Raw genomic sequence first — 25,134 nt, forward strand, 5'->3', positions numbered from 1 at the left:
ATGTGGAAATTCAAATGAATTGAATATGTAATCTTGAGTATTTTCCTCTTAATTCAAAAATTATTTTTGTCACTAAAATTATTTCTTTTTGTTACAAATACTCTTATATTTATTTAAAATAAAATAAAATAAAACATAAATATTTTTAAAAAAATATAAATAGACATATCTCATATTAATTTTTTTTATTAAATATTTGTTGAAAAAAATTCTAAAAATATATATTTGTTAAAAAAAACTTTTCATCAAAACCTTTTCATTGGAATGTTGCGTGAGATAAAAAAAGATAAAAATAATAAAGATATAAATATATTTTGTTCAAGAGATAAAGATAGAGATATAAAAATTTTATATCTATGATATTTTTTAAGTGAATTTATATATTTTCAAAATATAAAGTACATAAGGGACATGTCTTCGAGAGAATATTTGTTATTTTTTATTCTTAAAATATCCTTGTAAAAAACCCTTAATTGCAAAATTATCTAGCTAAAACAAGTAATAATAAAAATAATTATTATCATAGTTTTAAAATTCAACTCGGGAGGTCAACCCAAGATAAGTCCCAGGTTACAAGTCGGGTTGACCATTGAACAAGGTCAAAGTAAGGATAAAAGTGATAATTATCATAGTTTTAAAACCTGATTTGAGAGTTAACCAGGGACAAGACCTGAGTCACAGATAAGAAAAAGGTCAATATATAAATAAAAATAGTTATTATCATAATTTTATAACCTACTTCGAGAGTCAACTCGGAATTCGGAACAGGGCTAAGGTCAAAGCATTTATTCCAAAATTTATCGCCTCCCTTGCTACTCTTGTATATTAGTTATTCACTGCCTCAGTGACTGCTCCATATGCATCACCACCCATGTTTTATACCATAAAGCATCCCTGAACCTAAAGCCACCGCTTAACCTGAATCCTTGGAAGGATAGCTGCCCAGATGTATGAGCATTTCGTATAATTCATGTGTCTTGGAGGAGACACGCTGAACAGTTTCTAATGCCAGAAAAACTGGGACACAAGCAAATCCACATTTTCATATAGGAACTATTATTCTATCGTCCTCCACAAAACTAATTAAAACCATTTTTCACGTCTGATAGTTGTTCAGATATACTCGGAAATGAGTGAGTTCAAGGCAAGGCCTTTCCTCCCATTGCATAACCAAAATTGAGCATTAATGCTCTACCGTTAAGCTAATCCTTCTTCACCACCAATTTCCCAGAATTTATTCCTTAAACACCACCGTTGTTTATTCTATGGGAAAAGAAGCTATTGGTTGGAAATTGAAGCCTTTTATTTGAAGCTAATGACATCCAAGACTTTGGGTATCTATAATCAAAACTCTTTTAAAATAAGAGGGGAAAAAAAAAATTCTCTCCATCAACTATAACAGCATAAATGAGGAAATGGCCATTCCATCTTCACAATCAATCATTAAAAAGTTAAATCAATCATCACCATTTCTTTTTCTCAGGAACCAAACAGAAACCAAAATATAATTAACAAAAATCTAAAATAACTTACTTTCCGAGGCAGTCACGAAGGACCTCTTCGGTCTTCTTGCACTGCGACCTGATCACTACCGTCCTCGTGGAACAAACCTCACCAGAAGAAGAAGAAGAATAATTAGGGTTATTTTCAAAGTAATCGTCCGAGTCCGAGTCGGAGTCGTCTTTCCACACCCACCCCATTGCCTGTCCCCTGTTGTTACTGCTTGCTATGCCTTCTTCGTTCGTGTACAGTACAATCTAGATTTGTATTTGTATACAAAGAGTTTGGGCGGGGCGTTAGGTTTCGTGTATCGTGTTTGTTTTCGGTGGAGATTCTAGACCTACCTGAGTAGTACGGTGCTGCTTTGTCACTGTCACACGGGTGACAACTACAAGTCGGTTTGTTGACAGACACGTATCACCCCGACCGTTTCGGTTTTTGCTTCTATTCGAAAGCCACGTTGTTTAGAAGCATGAGAAAACGACAAGTCGCTTTGTTTTTCTCATTAAGAAGAGATGAAGAAAATGTAAAACATTGCTATGAACACAAGAGAAGAGAATCAGATTTATTATGTTAAGAAAATTTACGTTTACTGGTTAAAGCCCACTTCTTTTGCAATACAGTTTGAGCTAAACTTTGCTTGCCTTCTCTGTTTAGCCCAAAGAAAACAGTTCTAAAATTAACATTACTGGGAACAATCCCATTATCCACCATATCTGACAGAAGCTGAAGGGCTTCTTCAGATTTTCCTGCCCTACATAGACAGCTAAGAAACATTGAATAAGTCTTAAAATCAGGCGCAGGCCCTTTCGTTTTGAGAGAATGGAAGACGTTCCAAGCTTCAATGACATTTTCCGTGTCCATGTAACCGCGAATCAATGCCGAATATGTAACTATTGTTGGCTCACAACCCTCCTGTTTCATGCTTTCGAAAATTTCCAACGCTTTTGATGCCTGCTTTTCCCTGAAGAAATGAACTATCAAGGATGTGTAAACATGGACGGTTGGATTAATGCCTACCTGCTTCATAGAGTCCACCTTAGCTAAAGCCTCTTCTAGTCGTCCCTTCTGTAATAGGCCATGCACAAGGCTTGCATGCGTATACCGATCCAACGTAGTTTTCTCGGTGCTAACCTGGTCTACTAATGATAAAGCTTCTTCTAACATTCCAGCTCGACAAAGCGCTCTAATGTACAAGGAGTAACTAGCAGGAACTGTAAAACCAGCTTTACAAAGAGAGTCTACGGATTTTCTGGCTTCCAACAATTTGCCAACTTCACATAAACAGCAGAGGTACGTTCCAACCAGCTCTTTGTCAGGGACATGTCCAGCACGAATCATCTCCCGGAATATTTTAATGGCTTCATCAACCTTTCTTCCTTTTCTTCCACAAAGAAAAATTATCAAGTACTTGTAAGTGCTGTCATTTGGATTACAACCGCTAGCTTTCATCTCACCAAATATCTTAAGAGCAATCTCCGTTAGACCTGTTCGACCATATTGCATTATCATGATTGCCCATGTATCTGGTGGTATTAAGAAGCCCCTTCTCCTCATTTCATAAAAGAGGCTTCTCATGTGCTTGAAATCTTTCCCACGACCTGAAACTTTCATTGCCATGTTGTACGTTTCTGTAGTTTGGCAAAAACCATTTTGCTTTCCTACCCACGCAAAGAAATGCAATGCAGCATTTCCATGCATACCGCAATTGCGTAAGGTCTCGGCAACAAGTTCTGGTGTGAACTGAATGGTGCATTTCTCCAGGGCATCTTGAATGATGGGCCAATCCTCCAAGGATGATAATATCCTCAGAACTTCTTGCAAGTCCTGCTCATCGTAAGCCTTTGAAAGTGGCTTCACCGAGTTCCAATCCACCCTTCCTTGCACTGATTCATTACAGTTCGAGTCAACATGGAGCTCCTCTTCCCTGGACAAATCATTTCTAGATACTTCATCATTTAGCGAATGAAGTCTGCAGATTCTATGCATCTGCTTTACTTTTCTAATGTTGTCCATCTCTCCCTTTCTCTCCATACAAGATATAACCCACTCAAATATTTCATCACAAATAAACATCTTGGAAGCCTGCATTTTCCCCAAAACCTTGATAATTTCATCTGTTCTCGAAACTTTGCAAAGCTCCTTGATAAATATTGAATAAGATTTCCAAGTCGGCTTGATTCCCTTATCCTCCATAGTCTCAAACACTTCCCATGCTTCAGATATATGGTCTTGGCGAACATGACCTGCAACAATGGCCATAACTGCCACACTGTCTATCTCAACTCCTCTTTCCAGCATCTCATCATACAGCTCGCAGCATTTCTGATACTCATTTGATCTGAAGAGGTGTTGCATTAGCTCTGTATAGGTAGAAGTAGTAGGCAAATGTCCAAACTCTTTCATGCTCTGGAACAGATCGAGTGCCTTAGAAAGTTCATTTCTCCTCAAGTACCCATTGATGATGATCCCATAAACCTTCCCATCAACAAAATCTTTTCTCTTCATAATTTCAACAATTTCTAGAGCATCTGCAATCCTATTAGCCCTGCTTAGTCCTTTCACCAGGGTCTCGGAAACTTCATAATCAAGCTGTATTTCTTTATTCTTGAGATCACGAATCAATTCTAAAGCTTCTCTAATTCTCCCAGCCACGCAATAGCTCTTCAGGACACAAACATGAACATCATGCTCCGGAATCTGAGAGACCCTAATCATGTCATCAGCCACCGATTGAACAGCACTAACATCTCCTGACTTTGCCAAGCAATTCAATAACATCTTGTACAAACTTAAGTTAGGTTCCATTTCCCTTTGCACCATTTCCTTGTAAATTTCCAAAGCGATTTCACCTTTTCCAGCATCACAAAGTGAATGCAACGTCACTTCATAAACTTCTACATCAGGTTCACACCCAGACTTTCTCATCTTCTCATGGACCAACAAGGCTTTGCCTATCAACTTTGCCTTCCCATACTGTCGAATAAGAATAGTCCAAGTCTTAATATCCCTTTCGCAAGAGTACTTCTCCATCTCCTCCAGTAAAACATCCACCACCGAGAACTCTCTGGCTTCCCCAGCTGTATACAACATGGTATTATAAGTCTTCGTTGTATGACAAAACCCATCTTTCGTCTTCACCCAATTAAAGAATCTATAAGCTAAATGTGGCACTTTATAGCACCTCTTCAATACTTTCTCAACAATCTCTGGTTCTAGCTGAAACCCCACTTTATCTAGCCTTTCCTCCATTGAAGCTGTGCAATTTTCTGCACGAACAATCCCAGTAATCTCATGAACTACAGCACTAACGTCAGTTTCATTCAAAGCTCCCACCTTTATATCTCCGAAAGCCAACAAAGACCCCTCCTTTTGCAACCCATTATTCAGTTCAGCATTTCCACAAACACCTTCTTCGCGATACTTGAATTCTCCACTTATCTCGTTATCTCCCACATGGGTTTCTCTAGGTATAAAAAACCCATATGGAGTTCTATCTGGGATCACAACATCAGCACCCAAGATCTCAGTTATCTCTTTAAAGAGTGAATTAATGGTTTTAGTTTCTGCATGGCCTTTCAATTGGGGTTCTTGAGTTTTCTTCGAATGGGAGGGTTTAGATGATTTAGAGAGGCTGGAAAAGTGAAAAATTTGGTATGCGGAGAGCTGGGAATTAAGAGGTTTATAGCTTAAAGATTGGAGTTTGAATGTCTGCCTCATTGTTTTAAGACATTCATTAGCTACTTTGATAAGTAAAAACTGAGCTTCAGTTCAGCAGAGAATGGTGCTTCTTTATACAAATGTTAGAAATCACACCAGGAATTTGAAGATTGTACGAGGAGTAATTATTAGTGGTTAAAAAAAAGAAAAACAAATACCATGTAAGAACAAAATTTGAATAAAATCATTATGCACAACATATTAATACAAATTCAAGGCTCCACTAAAATTTATCATAATTACATAGCTTTTACAAATTCTTGTTCTTAAGACTTTCTTTTTAATATATGTTAGGTAATATTAAAAAACATAGACACAAATAAACATTGTATTCATATTTTAATTAAAAAAACTCTTTTTTATATTAATAAGAATTTTCAAAAGGTATAAATCATTTTCTTTAAAAGAATCAAAGATAAAATAAGAAAACAACCAAGAATCCCTTATAAGAAAATAATAACAAAGGTCCGATTTAATAATTTATTGAATTTTGATGTAATTTTATTTATTAATTTTTTACATTTTAGTCATATGTGGTAGATATAGATTTAAAAATAAAGGCACAAACAAATTTTTTATAAATATTTTATTTTAAAGTGATTTTTTTTTTAATTTTTAGTAGTGATTGTAAAACAGAATAACAAAACTTTTATGATTTTGTTTTGTTTAAAGATGTAAAAATAATATAAAAGATAACAAAATATATAATCAAGGATCTAATTTAACAAATTTTGATGTACTTTTATTATTTTTTTAGATTTTAATTATTATCTTTTGTGGACCTATTTGTTTTATCATTTTTAGAGTTTTAATAGGTAAAATAAAGTTTCAATAAGGTACTATGTAGATGTAGGTTTAAAGGTGATTTAAAACTATTATTGAGAAAATTGTTCTCATCCTTTTAAGGTTTGAGCAATGTAATACTTTTTCTCTATCTCTTAAAACATGATAATTTATACTCTTAGTCAAAGCTAATTTCAAATTTTGATGGAAATATAAAAATGTCCTTTTATATTAGTAACATAGTCCTAGAAACAATTCTCTCTTCTCTTTCTTCAACCAAAATATCTAAGATGTTAAATATTTTTGGAAAAAAAAATCAATAAAATATCATGTAAGAATAAAATTGGAATAAAATTATTTATATAAAACACAAATACATAACATACAAATATGAATACAAATTTCATTTAAGGTACCACTAAACTTTATCATCATTATAGTTTTTACAAATCTTTTTTATTTTTCAAGACTCTTTTTTAATGTATGTTAGGTAATATTAGAAATATAGACATAAATAAACATTTTATTCATCTTATAATTAAAGAGTTTTTTTATATTAATAGAGTTTATCAAAAGGTATAAATCATCTTCTCTAAAAGAGTCAAAGATAACATAATAAAATAACCAAAAATACCTTATAAAAAAATAATAACAAAGGTCCAATTTTATAATTTATTGAATTTTGATGTAATTTTATTATTTTTTGATTTTACAAAATAACCTTGATAAATTAATAATCTCAATTAAATAATATTTTTGGTCAGTTCCAACCTAGGACTAATATGATAATCTTTGTATACATCAAAATTAATTATATATATATAGAGGCACATATGACTCAATTAGAAGGCCTTTGTAAAATATGATTCAATTATTACTTATTTTCTCTTGAAATTGATGTATCATTGGACCTCATCTCTAACTTTTTTTTAACACATTAAGAAGCTAAGTTGTAGTGATCTTGTGTTGCAAGAGAAAATTATATTATGTGATTGTTGCTTTGAGTGCATTTTTGCACAAGACAAGTTCCACTAAAGAACTATCATCTTTAATTTTATCTTCTGACATTTTTCTTGATATTCTCATTAGTTTGATCATATTCAAACAACTCTGAAGTTGCCTTGTATTTTTCTTGAGTAGTTCAAAAGGTACTCAACATCCATTGTATCATGATATTTCAACTTTTTGATTAGAAGATGCAATTGTTGAATACTTTTTATACGAGTGTTGATCCAAATTGTTTGAAATCATGTTATCCATAGCTTAATTTTACAATGTCAAAAACAATTTGCAATTGTGTTTGTTTAAACATCGGTTATCCAAGTCAAGATTGTCAGATTCATTGCATCTAAAACATCTATTTTCTTTAGATTTGTGATCTTAATTTCACAACTTTCTAAAATATCTCAATAAAATTAATGACAATAATGCATCTTGAAAGCTTGTATGATCCCTGTATCACAAGGTTGCATATTTGATGTTGTGTTGAGTGGCAAGAAAAATAATTCAATATTTTTCAAACTTTCAATAGTTTTTGGATGAGCGGGACAATTATAAAAAAACAAGAGAATTTTTTCTACTATCCATTTTCTTTTAACTTGTCGAACATAATGTTAGGATCCCAGTCATCCATGCTCATTTGTTAGCAAGATACTTTCAATTTATATTGCTCAAGTTCACATCCTTGAAACACTGTGGATTAACATGCTTGTCACATCTTATATTGTAGAACTAAAAATCTCAATCACCGTGTTACTTATAGTTCATACTGCTTAAGTTCATATTTAATAAGACTAATTATATTCATAAATGTTTTTATGGCTGAACAAATACATAGAATAATGATAATTTGATAATTAGAGGAGGATGACACGTTGTCTACTAAAGCATTTTCCTCCTATAAACCCATTTTGTAACCAATTTTAACCAAACAACAACTTAAAAGCACTCTCAAAACACCTATAAACCAATTTATAAACCTAAGAAACCCTAAAAACGATCTACAAACATGAAATCAAATTGAGTTAGTTTTTTCTTCATCGGCTTCAATCTATTTTCTTAGGTAATATTGAGATTTTAAACAACCATCATCGAGCTACCTTTTCAAATGAAACCTATGGACACCAAAATAAACTAACTTGGTGGTTGGAATATACGAAAACGATAATTTTTCTCTATACATTGGAACCCCGCAAAACTTTCTTTATTTTGGTGAACAAGGTTTTTTTTTTTTTTTTGCAATTTTTATATTCTTTGTGTTTATGCATAATGAATTTAAGAAAAAAAAAAATAAATTAGACTCGGTTTGGTCCTTGGCATGGATCAAGATTTTGACGAGTTAAAACACAACATTCAGGGCTTTTTTTTATTGTTTAATGCAATTTAACCCTTTGTTGTCATTAATTTTTTTTATTTAACTTAAAACAAAAAAAAAAATACAATTTCATCTTTTTTTATCATTTAGCTTGAAAAAATTATGCCTAATTGAGATCATGTCCATGACTCAGGTTGTAAGTTTTTTCGGTTAATTCAAGTTGACTGGAGTTGATACAATATGACATATTTTTTAAATTTCATCTTCAATTCTTTTATGACTCTTAAATTTACTTTTGAATTTAATTCAATTTGTGATCGATAAGGATCGAATCATGGCCAGCCAAAAAGATAATATGGGAAGGAAAAGAAAAGAAACAAATTATTCAACTGGGTTAACTCATTATGATCGTATCCATTACTCAGGTTGTAAATTTCACATGTTAACCCAAGTCAATATAATGTGTTATCTTTTCATTTCACTCCCTCAAATGGTTTTATTTAATCTTTTGGCATATATTGTTTCACTTTTTATCTAAGGTTAAGTAAGGTTAAAATGACAATGAGATAGCAATTTCATCGATGATTTCTAATACTTATAGAATTTTTTCAAATGCTAAAGGAATATTTCATCGATATTCTCCAGTTTTCTAGTGGTGCATGCACTGCCACAAAGAACTTGAGAATTTTATTACGCCAAGCCTAGTGGGTTAACACAATGACCTGTTGACTCAACCTCTGAACTGAATCGATTTCAAAGTAAATATGATGAGAGTTGACTCAGTGTTACCTAACCAACTTGGCGGGTGCACCTGAACTTGATTAACCCAGTTAAAACCCAAATTGGATTTAAAAATAAAAATAAAAAACAACATTGATTATTTTTTATTAAAAAATTATCAAAACAACAACATTCTAGATTGACTTAGGTTAAACTAGGTTAACTCACTCAACATGCAAACTAGGTCATGGCCCCCGTCGGGTTTAACAACCTTGCTTTTGTAATCTATTTTTTATTTATTAAATGATTATAAAAATAAACATTTGCATGAAAGACAACAAATAAAATTATTGATGACAAATTTATTTTTTCAATATAAACTCTATTTTCTTATCAATGTTTTTCTTTATTGTTTTAATGTAAACATTTGCATGAAAGACAACAAATAAAATTATTGATGACAAATTTATTTTTTCAATATAAACTCTATTTTCTTATCAATGTTTTTCTTTATTGTTTTAATGAAAACATTTTTTTACAAGAAGCATTTTAAAAAAAAAACTACCGTGATCTCAAAGTTTGAAATAAAATATCACCATGAAGTTTCAGTATTTTGTGTGTGATTGAATGGAAAAAATTAACAAATATGATAAAACCATGTCAAAAATCTAAAGAACAAAAAAATTATTTTCATTGAATGTTAATGAGCAATTTGTTTTTGTCATATTAGATACATAATAATTAAAACAACAATTGTTAACATTCTCATAAAAACCCATAATATTATTTAATAACTATGGAAAAATAAAAAAATAATTGAAATATCATGCTAATAGTTTTGTATAATGTATTTCAATGGGAAAAAAAATCATAGAAAAAGGCCAAGTACCTAGGCCAAAAAGATGAGGCCAGCACGCCTGGTCCAACAGAAAAAAAGTCAGCGGGCATGTGTATGCAAGGCCAAGTCTATGCACTTGACTCTCACTTTTTAGTAATAGTATACAAAGAAGCTTTTGTATATAAAAACACTGAGAAAATTACCTTGATGCTCGTGAAGTTTAGTAATTTTTTTATTTTGTCTCAATTCTTTTAAAAATTATATTTTATATTTTAAAATTTATAAGTTCATAAGACTTTACAAAGCTAAAAAAAAACAAAAAAGGTTGATAGTCAAAATAAAATGGTAGTTTGATACAATTTCCAGTACGTGTTAAAGCATACTCTACTCAGAAATTTGCTCTTTCTTCTTTGCTTGAACTATCCCAACATATGCATATTTCACTTATGAACTAAGAGCTTTGGTTGCCATGCTTCAGTAAACTTTGCAGGCTCAGCCATGGCTGTAAACAAAACTCTTTCTTTGACAGGCATGTTTTGTGCACATTTCGTAAATTGGCTCAGGGGGGTGTAGCTTCCAATACTATTTATATCTCACGAATTACGGTAGATTGTAATAGTTAAGTTTTTTTAAAAACAATTAATTTAATTCTGAATTATTTTAGTACAATTTAGCTCTTTTGAGTTCAAATTAGCATTTAATTGCAAGTTTTCTTGGAAATAAAAGTTGGATTGAAAATCAGAGGTTCAAAGTGAAAATAATTGATAAAATAGATAGTAGATTCCAATTTCATACAAAAAAATTATTTTCATCCCCTATCTTTTCAGGTTTATAAATAATTGGTCTTTTTAATTATCCAAAATTTAATTTTGGTATAAAAGGATATATATTTTATTTTTCAGTCTTTTTTTATTAGAAGAAAGAGAGATAAAACGTTGAATTCTAACTTGGTAAAAGAAAACAATTGTTTATTCTAATTATCAAAAATGTTAAAATCGGTGTCAATAGCTTCCATTTAATGAGAGTAATTTTACCTAGGAGTTTTTTTCCTTCTCCTTGCCCGAGAAGTCAAATCTAATCACGAAAATGTTTTTTTGTTCAGGTTTATTTTAATTTTTTGAGCTATTTTCTAGTTTTTTTAGGTCATAGATAAGTTCATCAAAATATTTATGGTGTTTTGGATCAAAAAAGATTGAAAAATAGATTTTTAAACCAAAAAAATTGAAGCCATGTTTTTCCAGCAACCAAAAAAATAAATAATCCCTCGTCTACCCTCTTTAAAAAATAAATAAAAATAAAACGAATAATTTTAAAAATTAAAAAAATAAAAACAAACCCAGACGAGTGGGCTTGAAGGCCCTCATGCCCGAGCTATTTTTTAAAATGAACGGGCACATGCGCCTTAACTTGCGTCATGAGTTTATCTTGTTGACTCGAATTTATCATATTGTTTTTTTTTTTAAGTAAATGTTATTTTTTTTTATCAATTTTATACTTCATCGTTAAATTAATTTAGAATTGAACTTTTCAATCTACAAATTTAACTTTTCAACCCATGTTAACCTAAACGGATCAAATGATTTTTCATTTCATAGTTAAAATCTATTTTTTAAAAAAGAAACATAATCAATACCTAAATATCTTCTTTTGCTCTTTAAAAGTTTTTTACTTCCAACCTACAATATAGTGCGAGTGATTATTCCAACCCTACAACATAGCAAGGGTGGTGGAGCCGGTGATTTCTTACAAAAACAAAATGATCTCTCAACGTTTGGATATATTATTTTTAGCTGTCTCCACTAGGTCTGCCACCAAAATTCTGCCTGGTAAAAAAAACAAAAAACAATGAGAAACAAACAGAAAATTATCTAATCACAGCTTTTGATGTTCATATGAAGTAGAAAAGAAACACCGCATTAATCATTCCCACGAGAAAGCAAACATCACCAGAATTATCTCTGGAATAGAATGGGTGGTGATTGCTTGCAGTCTTACAACAACGATATTGGCAACCATCCGAAGCTGGTGGGTTTGTGTGAGTTTGAAAATGTTTTTTTATTTAGAAATATATTAAAATAATATTTTTTTTAAAAAAAATTATTTTTTGACTTCAAACATCAAACCATCAAACCAAACCGATTACTAAAAATAATTTAATTTGAAGTAAAGAAAAAAAATATTTTATTATTTTTTAAATGAAAGTGTTAGAGAAAAGCCAACTGAGAGAATTGGGCGTGAATTATGATAGAAAACTTATAAACAAACTACAAAATAGCATTGAATAAAAAAATGTAAATATGATCATTCTATATCTTGCAGCAAATAATGCTATTACAAATCCAAAGTTGGCAGCATAATTGGTGGAAATAGGAACAGAAAAATTCAATCGCAAGATCACTTATTAAAATGGAATTACACATGCATTTTCTTTTTCCATCAGCTTATCAAAAAGAAAAAGAGAGAGAGAGAGAGAGAGAAGGAATCTCAGACGAATTGATCCAGAAGAAATACACTACAATTACAATTTTTTTCCCAACAAATGAAGGATACATACCTACAAATTTCGTTGAAGATGATAATCCAATGAATTGGAATCAAGCGTTGTTGACCCTAAAATGACATGCTGAACTGCCAAAAATGGCACAAAATCAATAGCATGATGACATAAGGACTGGTCAAAGATGTTCTATATATTCAACATAAAAAAGCATGGCTTACGTTCAATTTAAGATTAATAAGAAACAAAAAATTTCACCTTTCCCCCTTCTTTCCCTTTCCACACAACGTAAATTCCAAAACTCATGGGTAAGGATCACAAGCCAACTTTCAAAGAATATCCATTCCCATTCTATGCCTTACACTGCTAGAGTTAACATAACTATTTAACAGACTGAATTAGAAATTGAAGGTTTGTTAAGATTTGCAATGTTGTGGACAATTATAAAGAAACAAAGAGGAAGTTGCACTCTTTTGATCATTTGTGATTCCTACAAAACCATTGAGGATGTCCTAACAGCAAGTCGCAAGAAGAAAACATTTATTTTCTTTGTTTTTTTTTTCCCCCTATATCACACATAAAGGTAAAGCCCGTGTTTAAGATTCCATACTAGAATTTGAAAATATACTGGACATCCCAGAAATAGCCCAGTGCACCCAATTAACAAAAGTAAAGATATTCACCCCAAAAGTCACTAGGCAAGTTATGGTGAAGAAAATTTCGCTGTATGGACACTAAAAACATTCTTTTGCTTGATGTACTTTGAGGAACTCCTTTTTTATCATCCACAGACCTAAAACTCATCTTTTGCTTATAATTAAATGTCACCCAAAAAGAAATACTTTGAGGAAAGTACCTTTTTTTAAAGCCTCTTCACAATTTCTTCATTTACACGGTCATAATAAGTCATTCTCCGGATGCAATTTTTAGCTTCTTCAAATTTATGGCCTTGGAATGCACTTGCAAAGGAATTAGACCAGTTTTGTAATTTCTCTTGCATCTGCATAAACAATTTGAAATTGTAAATATAACATAAACAAGATATAGACATACTTTGGAAAATTACAGAAAAATGAAGCCAGTCAGCCTGTGTCTCGGCATATGAGGCCCAATATAGCAATCTAAAAGAACTATTTTGAATTTACAACGAAACTCGTCACCATGTTCCAAATTCTCATAAAAATTTCCAAAGAAGTCATACCAAAGACTGGATCTCCTTTAAAGCCTGATAGTCAGGTGCCTCTTCAACTGCTTCCCTGATTTCCATAATCTGCAGTGTCAGAAATTAGAGTAATAAAAGATCCAAGTTCAAAAACATAGATCATCTGCTTAGGAGCTTGCATGCAGTAATCTACCCAAGAAATCTATGCCAGGAATGAAATACAGAACAAAAACAAGAAGCTCTTATAAATTACCTCAGCTAGCAGCTCTGGTTCTGACACTGTTTCTTCTTCATTAACATTTACACCTTCAAGTTTCAGCTGTAAGAAAGAAAGTATATAATTTTATGAATGTTTAGGAACAGGAGAATTTATACAATGAAATACATGGAGGAAAAACAGGCATTCATGGATTGCGTAATGAAGAAATATTACCCTGAAATACTTAGAATCACAATGTCCAAAAACTTGATGACACCAAACTATTAACAAATTTTAAACATGTCCATATTATTTTTCTTGTGTATTAGCATGATTGTTTAGCATATGCATCCTCTGGCCCCATGCCTTCTGTTATCCATCAACTATTTTATACCAAAACAACCAAAAAGATCTAAACACATCTAATTAACAACGCCCTTGATTTTTCTTATGATAGTCAATTGATCAAATGCACCATGAACTACTGTATCATAAACTCTACAAAAAGATATAATTCCAAGCATAATTTAAGCACTCCAAGTGGTACAAATAAGGACTTATCAAAAAGGTTCTTAAATATTCAACTGACATAAATCAATGAGAAAATCGGCATTCTTAGTTGAAACCTGGAAACCCCTTATACTGTTATTACCAAAAAGGCCATAAATGCCGGTAAAATAGCACAAATAAAAATGCTTCAATTTATGCCGGGATGATATCTAAATGCTTACAATGTATATTGCCCTTGACAAGGCATTGTTCAGCGTCCGGTAAGCATCAATCACCCTAGCTGATTGTTCTGCAGCAAACTCTCTCTCTTTCTGAAAAAGCAAAAACAAATCAACAATTGAAACCCAAAGGAAAAAAATTCAAAAGAAAAAAAGAGTACCTTCTATTTAAAATAAAATAAAAAAATTAAACAGACTAACCTCAGGTTTTGAATGAACTAAATCAGGATGCAATTTTTTCTGCCAATTTTTATACTTCACCTCCAAATTATGATCCTCCTCTATTTCATACTTGTTTTCCCTGTAATATTAAAACCCCCACTCAAAAGAATAAAACCTTGCCAATAAAATACAAAACCCAAATCCAAAATTAACTTTAAAAGCAGGAAAAAAATTAACAGGGTGTACTTTACAGGCCAAATATTTGGAAGTAATCAACAGAGTGATCAACAGGCTGGATGGTTGTACAAGACTCGCAGACCAAAAACGGTGCGTTTTGAGGCTCGGCATTACAGTTCCAGCATCTGAGGTTGGTTTTCTCGGAAGATTGGGCAGAGCAGAAACTTTTCCCTGAAAAAGAGAGAAAGTGGGAGGAAAACCCACTTGAAGATGAAGTCTGGATTTTTTTGTTGTTGTTGTTGTAGGAAAAGAAAGGAAAGGGAGAGTGAGGTTGTGAATTGGAGAGATGCTGTTGTTGGTTCTGTAAGAAGCCACATGTCGTTGAAGAGATGGTTCTGGTCTGGAGGAGACGTTTGGAGAGAGGACTCCATAGCTTCTTCTTTGCTTTCAACATTTTCTTTGTTTTGTTTTGTTTTGTGATTTTTTGAATGGGTGAAGCAAAGGTTTATAGGGCTTTTGACAAAACAATAAAAAATAAAATAAATAAATAAATGGTGAGTGGGTGGCTTTTCTAGAAACGGTTAAGAGAGAGTCTACTATTCTTTATTTTTTTAAAGATTTATTTTTATTTGAAAATATATTAAAATAATATTTTTAAATTTTTTATACATCCCATTAGATATTAAAAAAATAATTAGAAGTACAGCTATCATTTTAATTTTTAGCACGTAAAATAACTTACTTACTTTTCAAATTAGAATTTTTAAAATTGACTAAAAAGAGTATTTTTATCTTTTTATTTTTTAAAATACAATAAAATAACAAATTTATCTTTAGAATTTAGAATAAAAAAAATTAAATCATGTATATGTGCCTTTTAGTTAATCACAAATTTAGTTTTTTTGTGATTACTAAGTTTGTTAAGAGTATTTTAATCTTTCAATACATTTTATACCACGCATGTAGCATTTTTGGTGGCATAAAATATCATTTTACCATGTCGTTCGAAGAATCATCACCTCTTCTTTCTCATGGTTAGGTGCATGTCGACGGTGGATGATAGTTTGTCGTCAGTCGATCTTTTTTTTTTCTTTCTCTCCTCCCCCAAAAATTACAAGTTGATTCTCTTTGTTGTTGAAGTTTTAATTTTGATCTTTATTCTTTTAATTTTTACCTTTTGTTTTTAGTTTTTTTGTAAAATGTTTACTTGTTTTCAATTTAATCTTTCAATTCCAATTTATCATATTTTCTATTTTCTAATTTGGTCCTTATTCTTTTTATTTCTATTTTTTTTCTTAGCACTTTGTAAAAGTTTTATTAGTTTTCAATTTCATCCTTCAATCCAAGTTTATGGTGCATTATTTTTTTTCAATTTGATTATCATTCTTTTGATTTTTTTCTCTTTATTAAAGTTATTTTTATTTTCAATTCAACCCTCTAATAAAAAATTTAAAGTTGTCCTCTAATTTACTTTTTATTTCGTTTTTTACCCTAATTCTTTTAATTTCTATTTTTTATTTTAGAATTTTTATGTAGTTGATTTTTTTTCTCGATTTTATCATTCAACGTTTGATTTGATAGAAATTGAGGTTCGTAGTTTTTTAATGTATGTTACTTCTGGTCTAATAACTTGACTCACGGGTTTGAATAGTTAATGCGAGTCAACATCTTTCTTTTTTTTTTTGCTTATTTTCCTTTTCAATTTCATAGTTTAACATTAGTCTTTTTTTAAAAAAAAAATTGACTTCATGGTTTTTTACAATTTCTTCTTTATCGGGTTATCCTGATCTCATGACCTGGACCATGGGTTTTGCAGGTTGGCACGCCCTTTATTACCCAGGTTATATGTCTATCAATATATTTCAGGTTGACTCGAGTTTTTTTTTTTATCTATTTTTTAATCCAATTTCATATTTCTAAAGGTTTGTTTTCAAATTATCATGATTTTTTTAAAAAAATATCAATTTACTATAGTTACTTTTTTATTATTATCTAAATAAAATAAAATCAATTTATTAAATCCAGTTGGGATATAATCCGAGTTCAACCCAGCATTCTAATTTGTAACTTGAATTATGCAACGAAAGATGATTCTGTTGCACCCAATTACAAGATTTTACTCACATTACTGCTAACTTGACCATTTTTTCTTTCCCAAACTCCAAATTCCCATCAATTTCTACGAATTATTGGTATAACTTATTCATAAATATTTGCTAAAAACAATAAAGGAAAGAAAAACTCACTATTGATACGTCTTTGACAAATAAGAAACAATGATATATTGGTACATATATCATCAGTACAAGGTGATACAAATCCACTCTCATAGTTTAGCTGTGAATACAACAAATGTATTGAGTTGATCACTAAATCTTCGACCTCTTTGGTTATCTCAATTCTTGTCTCACTGTAACATCTACTCGTATGTGGAACCAAAACAACAGTATCTATAATTTGTTTGCCGAGTAAGTTTCTTCCCTTCAATGAAAACATTTTCATGGATGCCATTTACCTCAAGGCTCATTTGCTTGTCGCCTTGCGTGGTTAGGTCCATAGCTCTTACCTCTGTTGTTTCATCTTTCCCATTTTCAGAAGAATATAAAGCAACATGGTGAGTTTCACTAGGAATTGAAATGTATTGATCTGGTGATGCAGGCGTTATCTTGTTATGGCTTGTTTCCCTTGAACCTGCACGCCTGTAAAACAAAGATCGAACCAGCAATGTCATTATCCTAGAGCAGTTGAAGTAATAATTTATCATTTCCATTAGATTCATTACTATGTTTTGGACAGCAGTACGCAGGTATGAGTACCTGATTTCACGGTTGCTGAAGCTATTGCTGGATGAACTCCTCCCAACACGTTTTCCTTTATTGGATGCTTCAACAGAGACCTCAGCATTTGAACGGCCTCCACTGTCTTGTAAATGAGTTGGATCATTTTCTGCATCCTTTTCAAGGTTTTTATTTTCTTCATTTGTTTTTCTAGAGAAAGACCTGGTAAGAGAATTACCGTATTCCCGGACCACAGAAATGGCCTTCTCTAGAGTTTCTAAAGCTCTCCCTACATCAGAACTGATACGTATATTCCTTGTACAGTTTCCAGGACTCTTTCGGGAAATATTTTTGCTTGAAGTTTGACCTATAACTCTGCAATCCCTCATTAATCGTCTGCTATCTTCACTTTCTTCTTCCTCAATCTCAATAAAAGTTTTCCTACCTGTAGCAAGTGCAATGTTTCGCCAACTTTCATTTCCATGGTCATTGCAATGAACTCTCTGCTCCATCCCTCGCATTCCATCGTTCAAGTGTCTGCTTTCTGGATTCTTTTCTTCCTTGATATCACCAAAGGATTTATTGTCCATAAGTGGTGCATTGTCTGGAAAAGCTTCGCTTGCACCATCATCTCCATGACTATTCAGTTCCATAACTCCCAAGCTTTCATCCTTCAAGTGTCTGCTTTCTTGATTATTTTCTTCCTTGATCTCACCAAAGGATTTGTTTACCACAACTTGTGCATTTTCTGGAGAAGCTTCACTTGCATCATTGTCTCCAAGAATATTCAGTTCAACATCTCCCAAGTTTTCTTTTATATCTTCAGCAGAATGCTCTTGCTGTAGAAGGCAAGCATCTGCTTTAGGCTCTTTCCATTCCATGGCCTCATTTGCGTTTTCAGTAGAATAAAGAGCCTCGCGTATTCGAGCATACATTGGAGCTTCCAAAGCCTTTCTGTAGTCTTCATCATGGTTAGACACAGAAGCCACTGCCTGTAATAATTTGCAAAATGGATGTCAGAGAAATATATTGCACAGAAACCACAAAAGTTAGAATGCAATGATGGTTCTTCATTCTTCATGCATGACCCTCCTGACATAGAAACTGGGTCTGAAACTTTTGTAGATCCTACTATAACCCTTAATTTTCATGCCTCCTATCTTTATTACTCAGGCCAAAAGAGAGAAAATCCCAAGCCCAACTAGTCTATCACCTATTGAACCCAGATCCTCTACCTTCAAAAGTTGTTATGATTATGAATACCGGGCACTGGTTTTGTTAATACTGCAGAGAGCGTATAAAGAGCCAAATGAATTGGATTCACTGTTGCATGCAGCAGGGTATACGGAAAATAAATAGAGAGAAATATATAACCTTCTGATAGAGTGTGAAACCATTGCCAACGAGCTGCCTTGTGATGAAGTTCATGAGAGATGGAGGGACAAAATCCAGCTTCAAATCCATATTTGCTATTGTCCTGCAAAATCTAATGGTTTTCAAAAGCTCCACAACAAAGGAGCTCATGCAATGGGAAAGATCAAGCCTCAACTTGTCTACTTATGTAGCAGATGATAGATGGTAGAGCCGTACACAGGAATGATTACGTTTATATGAAATTCAATTAGAAGTTTTCCTCCTTTGAACCGTAGGACTTGTGCATGTGTCGTATATCAAAGAAGAATCGCAATATAAATCGAACTAACTGTAACTCACCGAAAATAACTTCTTCCTGGGGTCACTTTTTGGATGGCAAAGCCACCCATCATATCAATCCTTACCACATCCTTTGCTTCAGGGATTCCATCTTTTGAAAATCCATGGGTATTTTTATCAATGCCCTCCAAATCCGAGATCTGAAAGCAATATAATCCAGGAATTTCTCTTCCAATTTAGAATTAGGTATCCAAAAACTTTGGTAAAAAGAAATTGCAACTGATAAAATGATGAATTCAACCACTTCAAGCGAGTACCGTGCTTATGATAACAACAACCAGACCATCTTGGAGGTGTTCAAACAAAACATAGTGCACAACAGCCTCCCTAGCCGTCATCGGCCATGTAACCTTCACCCTTCCTTCCAAAATTTGAGGAAGAATCAGAATTTTATGTTGCAGAATACAAGCAAAAGGAATCAAACAAGTTACTTCAAATAACTAGAGTAAATTATAAACTAGTCCCTCTAGTCTTGATAAATGAATTAAATAGTCCCTCTTGTTTCAAAAACTAATTATTCAGTCCTTTCCGTGGAAAAAAAAAAGAATTTTGGAATAAAGTAGTATTGAATTAAGCGTGATCAACACGAATCAAATGACTAAATAATTAGTTTTTGAAACAAGGGGGACTAATTAATTCATTTATCAAGACCAGAAGGGCTAATTTATAATTTACTTCACATAACCGCTACAGATTGTGGCGGGCAAACCTCACTAGAGATATCTGTTCACTGATCCGGATCTTTTGCAAGCATTCACAAATGGTGATTTTAAAAGGTGGGAAACTATACTGGGGCCACCTGAGAACACGAAATCACCAGATTAAAGCAAACCTTGCAGTATAAATCTTGATTTCAACCATTTAATTTTTAATCTCTTTTGTCAACTGTGCACCGTCCCTCAACTAAAACTGGAGAAATAAGAATAATCACATGAATCTAGAAGGACGTGCAGCCACATAAATCCTTGACATTTCTAGGGCAAGGCTGCCAGCAAAGATTGTTGTTCCCATAAGCCTAAAACTCCTCATCAATGCACTAATTGCTATCCGTCATGCATGACCATGCATGTCTGGCAGCAATAGTTAATTGGAGTAACAAGGATAAATATGATTGACATGGGTCGATATGTAGAAGGATGAGACAAATATGACAAGACACAGCCTCTTATTTTGTACTCATGAACAAAAATGTCAAACTTCCAAGGAAGAAATCCTAGTCTATGTGCTTATGTACATATTGTCTTTAAAGAAGTTGGAAGCAGGGCCAAAATGTGAAAGAATTTAAGCACAATGTCATTTATACAGATCCACCAACCTACACATTCTTGAGGAAATTCTCAGAACTGTCTCAAAAGTATAAAATGCAACTTATGGAACTTTCAATGAAGCATTTATAAAAGTTCACAATCAAAATTAACAGCTTCAACTCTCAAGTGATCTGATTTCCTTAGCATTACTGGATGTAAAATCAGCCCCCATAAGGAATAACTATAATTAGCAGTGTTAAAATGCAAATTTTTCAGCAATTGTGATTTTTGTTTTCCTAAAATAAAAGTAAAATGCAGTATTTTTATCAAGTTAAGATGCCGCAACAATATTGTCATTAAAGCTGGACAGAGGAATGAACTGAAGACAGGTGTATAAATGTTGTTTCACAGAACAGAGTATCTCCGTAGACATTATATGTCACAAAGTGAAGAGAGATGCCAAGATAGAAGCAATCCTTACCATTTCCTGTAGAGTGTCGCCTCCCAAGAGACGCATAAGCCTACAAGATATTATTTGTACTTGTCAAAAGAGTTTTCAATTTGTGCAGCTTCAAGATGTCTCAAATAATTGTCTGCTTTGTGCTAGTCTACGAGGATAAAGCTCAAAATTTATTAATATTTCACCTAAACTTACAAGTATCGATAGTTCCATCAACATAACCTTCGACAAGTAATGAATGAAAGGGAGTACCCTCAGGTCCTGGGCGATACATAACACGGAACTCTTCATGATCCTCTTTTATCTGTCAAGAGAAGTAAGCTTCAGCATATCAGTATTGAGACCATTTTTCTAAATAGACACCAATTATATATATAATTCTGACTATGTGAGAACTAAAGAACATATGAAAGAAACCCGAGAGGAGCTGAAACATCAAACTTGAACAGATAAAAAAAAATGAAATCAGCTGATTTTCTTGCTTTTTTTTCTGAAAGAAAACGTTCCTAGGAGTAAACAGAAAGAAAAGAAGCCAGAATGAATAGTTAGCTAAAAGGGCATACTTTCCATCCACCATGTGATGTCTCACTGGTTCTTGACACCTCATTTTCACTTACAGAAGCACTCCTCAACATGTCAAGAAAAGAGGACACATGTTTAGTTCTATTTTCTATTAAATTGTCGCTGCATCCTGCAAATTCAGAATCCAAAATTAGAGTCTTTGACAAATGCAGCTGACCATCACAATTAGTAGCTTACAAAAGATAAGAATCTAACAAAATCAACATCCCAGCAGTTTGAAAAAGAGAACAGCAAATTCTGAGAAATACTAGCCTTCGGTTTCATCAAGCGAAGAGTGAACAAGTTGATTCCTGATAAGGGTTTTAAGTGCGTCAAGATTTGTCAGTTCAGGGGATGCCAGTGTCTGGTCCAGCCTCTCTCTGTATTGAGAGATCTTTCCACTCTTCCCCATCTTTGCATCTCCAAGAAAGAAAAAGGAACCCTCTTTAAAATTTACAATTACTCACGTACAGGTATGTGATTATTTTATCATCTCCTGAATTCAACATTACAAAAAATGTTTAAACTTTGGTATAGACTTGTAGCAACAAAATATGCAGGAATGACAGTCTAAAAATCATTTGCATGGATAAGCATATTATAATGAAATTTTACATATTTTGGTTCCATAAGTACTTAACCAAAAGAAATCATAATATTAGCATCTCAAAACATTCCACACAAATAGTGATTAGTACTATTTTATGTATGGAAATGGTTCTCACAAATAATTAATCAAGTTAGAAAAGAGAGCCTTTGTCTGGTAGTAATAACTCCTGAATACAATATGCAGATACATTTAATACAAGAGCATCAAACAGATGCCTCAATAACACAACTTTACTAAAACTTAAAAAGACTCCAAAACTTACCAACCAATTCCAAAATTATCCAAAAAAACTTGACAGCTCTGCGAACCAAAATATTAACACATCTTAGCGAACAAAGCCAACGACCATCAAAGAAGTACAAACAAATTCATAAAAACTTGTCCAAAACAGAAAGAAAGAATAAAATAAAAAGAACCCAGACGAAGAAATCGTGAAAACTAACCAAACTTCAAGTAATCACGTGAAAGCTCTCTGAGAACAACCCAATTTTCCTTCAAGAACTCAGAGCACAACCCTGAATAAAAACAAGAACTGAAAATTCTTTTCTTTTTGTTGGATAAACAAAAGCACAGAACTCACAAAAGCAAAGTGCACATCTCAATATATATATATATATATATATATATATATATATAGAACGTGGTGTGAGACAGATGCACCTGATACGGGTGCACCAAGACGGAGAAAGAAAAGAATATGAAACCATATGCGTTAGGACTTGACGAAACCAAGACACGCTGCAGAATCACAGAAACCAGAAAGAAAAGAGAAAAGTCCCTCTTTTTAAAACTTTGGTGCCTTGCACTCTTTGCCCAAGTCTGGACAAATTTGAGGAGTCAGTATGTTGTGGGAGCCACATGTAGGTATTTTCCAGGCTGAGGCTGCCGACGTGAATTGAAAATTAGTCCATTTGACAAAACTCACATTTTTTTTCTGAATGTGGTAAGTAAAATGAATTCACCTCGCGATTAGTATAAAGTTGTGGCTATGTTTTTGCGGTTTTTTAAAACTGTTTTTTTAACTGAAAAAATATTCAGTTTTATTTATATTTTTAACATATTGATGTTAAATATGTAAAAAATATAAATAAATTTACGAAAACATTCTACACAGAATTATTAAATACACGCTTCAAGAAATACAATCAAGCTCGAGGATCACAATTTAATTCAAATGGATTATAGTATACTACTAAAATAATTGTGTTTCTTATAGTGTTTTATTGTTCATATAAATATAAATAGTGAGGTGGGTTAATATATTTGTTTAATCATTTAGATAATAATTTTGTATTGTTGCTTAGATGGTTAGTGTGCGGGTTAGAATCTAGAGGTCACAGATTTGAGTGATATTAGCAACAATATTTTCTTTCAAACAACTTTTCATCTATGTATTTTTTTTTAAAAGAAAAATTAAAGGACGGAAAAGAAAAAAACAAGGTCAAGCACGCGAGCCTTTTACTGGGGGCCAAACGCTGGGTCTGACCCTTTTTTTTTCCTTGGTTTTTATTTTGTGCCACTCAAAGAAAAATTATTGGATTTATTTACTCTTTAGTTTTGACATGGTTCTTAAATGCTATTATAAATTTTTATTTAAATTTTAATAATTTATTTTTCAATTATTATGTATCTGATATGAAAATAATAATATTAATAATAAATTGTTCATGAAAATTCAATTTAAATAATTTTTAATTTTTAATTTTTAAATAGATTTTGAACATAATTTGATCAACGACAAATACTTTATGATAAAATGAATAAAAGGACAACTTTACTATTCATATATATAGTTAAATAGCTAGGAAAAAACCAAGTTTTGTTTAGTATATTGTATAATTGTTTCAAACTAATTTAAATGAGTGGATATTTTAGATAGTTATCTCGATAAATATAATATAATATAAATATTTTCAAATCCAACTAAAAACTCTATTTAAAATAAATAAATACATACATACATTATATACACATATAAATGCTATGTATGTATGCGTGCGTGTATTATTGTATGTTGAATAGCAAGTTGTATTTTTCGTTCGTTGATCAAGGCTTTTCGAATGAATTAGGTGTGAAAATCAAGAAAAGAGAAATTATTAGATATATAAAGAATTGTATTCCTCTTTTTCACAAAAATATGAGACCCATTATAAAAATTATTCATGCACCCCACTATTATGTGAGAGAAAAGAGTACAATTCCTGCTGTACTGAATAATTCTCCATAAAAAAAAAATATTTTACAAAATCATATTTTACGTGAAATAAATATAGTCAATGATATGGAGAAATTAATATATATTCAATTTATATTGTGTTGTAAAGAAAGAAGTGGATTCTTTTTTTCTTTAACTGAAGAAATCAGTTCATGTTTGTCGATTTAATAAAATATGTTCATACATTTAATCAATTGGATGAATTTGATAACTTTTGTGATTTCAAAGTGATAGCTTCATCGAATTTGATAGCTTTTGTGATTTAATAAATTTTATTTTTGTGTTTTAAAAATATTTTTTAAAAAATTAATTTATTTTACTTTAAATTAGTTTTTTTTAATCGGTTTGAAGTACTGATGTTAAAAATAAATTTAAAAAATTAAATTTAAAAAAATAAAAAAATATATTATTTTAATATATTTTTAAATAAAAAATATTTTTAAAAATAATAACTACTCCACTTGTAAATAACATATAAGACCAAAAAAAAAAAAGTTCGGTGGTTTGGTTGAATATAAATTGTCGCGATGCCTTAGGTGGTCTTGTAATTCACGAGATAACTTTATAAAAATATGGAGTATATTATAGTTCATGAGAATCTTGAAAAGCACCCACCCACCCACCCCACTGACCAAATCATCTTAATTCTAATGACTGATCGATCCTTCACTGCCACCGCAAAAACAGTCGCCAACAGCCATCAACTACCAACCTTAATTACAAAGTTGGTTAGGACATGACAGGTAAGAAA

General features: G+C 31.9%; 3 protein-coding genes across 7 annotated transcripts; all 3 read right to left on the reverse strand.

Moving 5' to 3' along the window:
* Positions 1-1,408: 1,408 nt before the first annotated feature.
* On the reverse strand, positions 1,409-5,334 carry LOC7455607 (putative pentatricopeptide repeat-containing protein At5g06400, mitochondrial). The gene has a single exon (XM_002308297.4). The coding sequence runs from the start codon at positions 5,218-5,220 to the stop codon at positions 2,074-2,076; it is 3,147 nt and encodes a 1,048-aa protein (XP_002308333.4). The 5' UTR covers positions 5,221-5,334; the 3' UTR covers positions 1,409-2,073.
* A 6,169-nt stretch (positions 5,335-11,503) lies between these two features.
* Positions 11,504-15,291, reverse strand: LOC18100605 (iron-sulfur cluster co-chaperone protein HscB homolog). Of its 2 annotated transcripts, none has more exons than XM_006381868.3 (8): positions 14,875-15,291; positions 14,663-14,762; positions 14,465-14,554; positions 13,788-13,853; positions 13,574-13,642; positions 13,229-13,372; positions 12,430-12,498; positions 11,504-11,698 (listed from the first exon to the last, which is right to left on the reverse strand). In XM_006381868.3, exons 1-6 carry the CDS (start codon positions 15,252-15,254, stop codon positions 13,235-13,237), a joined length of 843 nt encoding a protein of 280 aa, XP_006381930.3. In that variant the 5' UTR covers positions 15,255-15,291; the 3' UTR covers positions 11,504-11,698; positions 12,430-12,498; positions 13,229-13,234. The 2 variants fall into 2 exon arrangements, with proteins under 2 accessions (XP_006381930.3, XP_006381931.3); XM_006381869.3 differs by having other exon boundaries at positions 12,430-12,503.
* A 1,735-nt stretch (positions 15,292-17,026) lies between these two features.
* LOC18100606 (uncharacterized) lies at positions 17,027-22,990 on the reverse strand. Of its 4 annotated transcripts, none has more exons than XM_052453947.1 (13): positions 22,829-22,990; positions 22,612-22,683; positions 22,431-22,468; positions 21,832-21,978; positions 21,561-21,688; positions 21,193-21,301; positions 21,019-21,058; positions 20,000-20,089; positions 19,548-19,647; positions 19,291-19,430; positions 18,952-19,054; positions 17,617-18,569; positions 17,027-17,499 (listed from the first exon to the last, which is right to left on the reverse strand). In XM_052453947.1, exons 4-13 carry the CDS (start codon positions 21,968-21,970, stop codon positions 17,220-17,222), a joined length of 2,082 nt encoding a protein of 693 aa, XP_052309907.1. In that variant the 5' UTR covers positions 21,971-21,978; positions 22,431-22,468; positions 22,612-22,683; positions 22,829-22,990; the 3' UTR covers positions 17,027-17,219. The 4 variants fall into 4 exon arrangements, with proteins under 4 accessions (XP_052309907.1, XP_024459785.2, XP_052309906.1 ...); XM_024604017.2 differs by having other exon boundaries at positions 21,832-22,054; XM_052453946.1 differs by lacking the exon at positions 22,431-22,468 and having other exon boundaries at positions 21,832-22,054.
* Positions 22,991-25,134: the final 2,144 nt, after the last annotated feature.

The sequence above is a fragment of the Populus trichocarpa genome, chromosome 6, assembly GCF_000002775.5.
Source record: "Populus trichocarpa isolate Nisqually-1 chromosome 6, P.trichocarpa_v4.1, whole genome shotgun sequence".
Classification (NCBI taxonomy): Eukaryota; Viridiplantae; Streptophyta; class Magnoliopsida; order Malpighiales; family Salicaceae; genus Populus; species Populus trichocarpa.